The 3,349-nt window shown below is 36.2% G+C and overlaps 1 protein-coding gene across 1 annotated transcript in view; it reads right to left on the bottom strand.

Annotated features, from left to right (window-relative positions):
• Window positions 1-483: 483 nt before the first annotated feature.
• LOC106876643 (cytosolic phospholipase A2) overlaps window positions 484-3,349 on the bottom strand; it is a gene marked incomplete at its 5' end in the record, with an annotated part of 48,139 nt that continues 45,273 nt past the window's right edge. The window contains 3 exons of the mRNA XM_052966783.1: window positions 484-1,155; window positions 2,341-2,527; window positions 2,839-3,020. Of these exons, the coding sequence (XP_052822743.1) occupies window positions 608-1,155; window positions 2,341-2,527; window positions 2,839-3,020 (917 nt within the window). The remainder of the gene's footprint in view (window positions 1,156-2,340; window positions 2,528-2,838; window positions 3,021-3,349) is intronic.

A 3,349-nucleotide genomic window follows, 5' to 3' on the forward strand; every position in this document is an offset into this window, starting at 1 on the left:
TGTGTGTGTGTATATATATATAGTGCCCCTGGACTGGCTCTTGTGAGGGTGGCACATAAGATGCACCATTTTGAGCGTGGCCGTTGCCAGTACCGCCTGACTGGCCTCCATAGGATTTTCGAGCGAGATCGTTGCCAGTGCCCCTGGACTGGCTTGTGCGGGTGGCACATAAAAGACACCATTTCGAGCGTGGCCGTTGCCAGTATCGCCTGACTGGCCTTCGTGCAGGTGACACGTAAAAGCACCTACTACACTCTCTGAGTGGTTGGCGTTAGGAAGGGCATCCAGCTGTAGAAACTGCCAAATTTAGATTGGAGCCTGGTGTTGCCATCCGGTTTCACCAGTCCTCAGTCAAGTCATCCAACCCATGCTAGCATGGAAAGCGGACGTTAAACGATGATGATGATGATGATGATATATATATATATGGTATGCATATAATGTAATGACAATGCTTTATCAAAATTCAAGGATATAATAATATTATAAAATGCTCTAACAAAATTTTATGTAGAATGATATGTTACAATGATATAATGCTTTGTTAAAAACATCTGAGAAATGTTGTACTGCACTGTGTAACCAATTCATATTCACCATGATTTGATTATAAAGGAGATGAGTATTCTTCATCAGAACTCTCACTGGTATCACTAAGACTTTCTTTTGAGTCAAAATATACAGATTTACATGATACTCTATTAATTTCTCTCATTGGTAAATTACATGACAATTTCATTGAACGTTGACCTCTTGTTAAATGCTGTCTTGTCTGTGTTTGTTTTTTTCTATTTACTGATTGTTTGCTATATTTTCTTTCCAGCTCAACAGAATGGGCAGTGTTGGAGCGCTTCATTTGTTGAATATATTGTTTCAGTTTGTTTTGATTGTCAACAGATTTGATGGGAAGACGTTTGACATTCTTGAACTGAACTGGCACTTTCTTTGGCAAGAATCTGTTCAGTTCAACTTGCTGAGCAATACATTCCTTAATGTCATCTATGTGTAACAATGTGTTGAATTCTGTAAGTTTTGTCAGTCGATCAAAAGCCAGATTATTATAGCTGAAGTTAAATGTTGAATATGGTGTGTCTGGATCATCATAAATGTTGAAGTCTGCAAATTCTTTTTCCTCTTGTGTTTCTCTTGGAACACCTTCAGAAAATAAAGCAAAAGTTGATTAATATTGTAATAAAGTCATAAAATTGATAAGGTATTGGATTATGAATTATTATGAATGTACTTATATTGGCTTAAACTCTCGTTTTTGATCATCATGAAATACAAAGTGGAATGTTTTTAATCTTGTATTCAATATTTTGAAAAGAATTTATGATTATCATTTAAAGAACATATTTAACCTGCTTTATATGAGTCTGTAAGGTGATTTAACTGCTTCTAAAATAATGTCTTTTTTTATAACATCTACTAATTGCTTAGTCAAAGGAAGTAAGTGGAGGGAAGTTATGGAAAAAGGATACCCAGGAAGATATGAAAGGAAATTTTGAAAGCTGATCTCAAAATGCTGAACCTTCTGGAGATGATAGGGGACTGAGATGTGTTGTACATTGTTGTACTTGAGAAGATTCACTCATCACAACAGAATTGGAGACACTAAAACCAAGGTACCATGTAAAAAGCATTGGTGCTGGGGCCACTTAAAAAAGCATCTGTGATAGAGCTACATAAAAAGCACCCAGTACACTCTGTAGAGTGGTTGGTATTGGAGGAGGGGCATCCAGCCATAAAAACCAAACCAAAACAGACTATGGAACTTGATGTGGTCCCTGGCCTTACCAGCTCCTGTCAAGCCATTCAACCTATGTTGGCATGGAAGATGGACGTTAAATGATGACGATGACGACGGCAATGATGAAGCAAGCATTCTGGATCCTTTTTGGGCATCCAAGACTTGTAGGGAAAATTAAGGAAGTTGTTCTCAGACTGGAGTTCTTGCTTGAATGATTACAACAAAGTGGACTCTACTAATGGTACCCATGGTCTAGATGACCTGGTAATGCATTAAATGTGCCACTTAACAGGAATGGACTCTCTCGCAGGCTTTCATATTTATCAAGTTGCTCTTGTGAGTTTAGCATATTCTTAACCTCACAGCCATGCATTTATTTAAGTAATCCTTAATATTGGTTCTGGAATATTTATTTTTATCACAGTATATGCATTTCCATGTTGTGGATGCAATTTCATCTTTTATTGTATCATTGCAATGCAACTGCTACCAAAAAGCTTAAATGCAATCTCTGATAAAGATACTCTATTTAATAAAAATAAATTTCACATGTTACCACAGATGAATATGAATACTAAGTCAGTTTTTACCTGGTTCCTTAAACTGTCTGAATTTTAAGTTACACAACACAAAATGCATGACCACTGGGCAGTATGGGTCATCTGGATGACGGAAGATATATAATTCTTTCATTCCTTCTTTTTCAAAGACTGAAGTATCAATAGGAGGGAAAGGTAAGTTGTTTATTCGAGCCCACTTTTCAGCCAACAAAAGTTCCTGCAATAATTAAACCAGATTTAGTGGTAATCTTCTTTGAATAGATTTAGAACAGGTAGATAAAAAAAATCAAATTAGAGAGGTTCTAATATATTTAACATAAACTAAACTTTTTAAAATTGAATATTGAATGCCAGTATGGAAGATTAACATTAAATAATGGCAATGGATGATAATTATATGATTCAAACATTAAATCCAACAGTTGAAGCTTTATTGCATAAGAAATGCTTCCAATTCATGGGTAATATTTGTACTATTAAGATTGTTCTCAAGAAAATTCTTAGATTAGACATACAGATTATACCTACTTTGAATGGTTCTGCATCATCAGAGTCTCGTGCGCTGAAGTCAAAAGATAATATGAGTTTTACACCTCGCTGGGGTCGTAGTATCAAAGGAAAAGGAGAGTTGAAAGTGAGACCAGCATCTACCATGTATAAGCGTTTCTCTTTTGTATTTGCCATCTCAAAATTGCCATCAAATTCATCAGCTGTAAAATGGAATGAGAAATGTCAATCAGTAAATATCCTTATAAAAAGACTATTATTTTTGTATATGAGGTAATTTCCTGTTATATTATAAACTAGCAGAGATACCCGGCCTTGCTTGGGATGAAAATGGCATAGATTTTATTGCTTTACTTGTTTCTGTCATGTGACTGCGGCCATGGTGGAGCGTTTCGTAACATTGTTTACAAAATAATAGCTGATCGGTTGTGAAGGACCGTGTCTACAGTGAACAGTGATGATTTTTGCTCTGGTAACTACTGCTGTCTGCCCTGTTCACGCACGACCAGCTATATGTGGGTATGAGTAGAGC

This window comes from Octopus bimaculoides, chromosome 3 (genome assembly GCF_001194135.2).
Source record: "Octopus bimaculoides isolate UCB-OBI-ISO-001 chromosome 3, ASM119413v2, whole genome shotgun sequence".
Taxonomy (NCBI): Eukaryota; Metazoa; Mollusca; class Cephalopoda; order Octopoda; family Octopodidae; genus Octopus; species Octopus bimaculoides.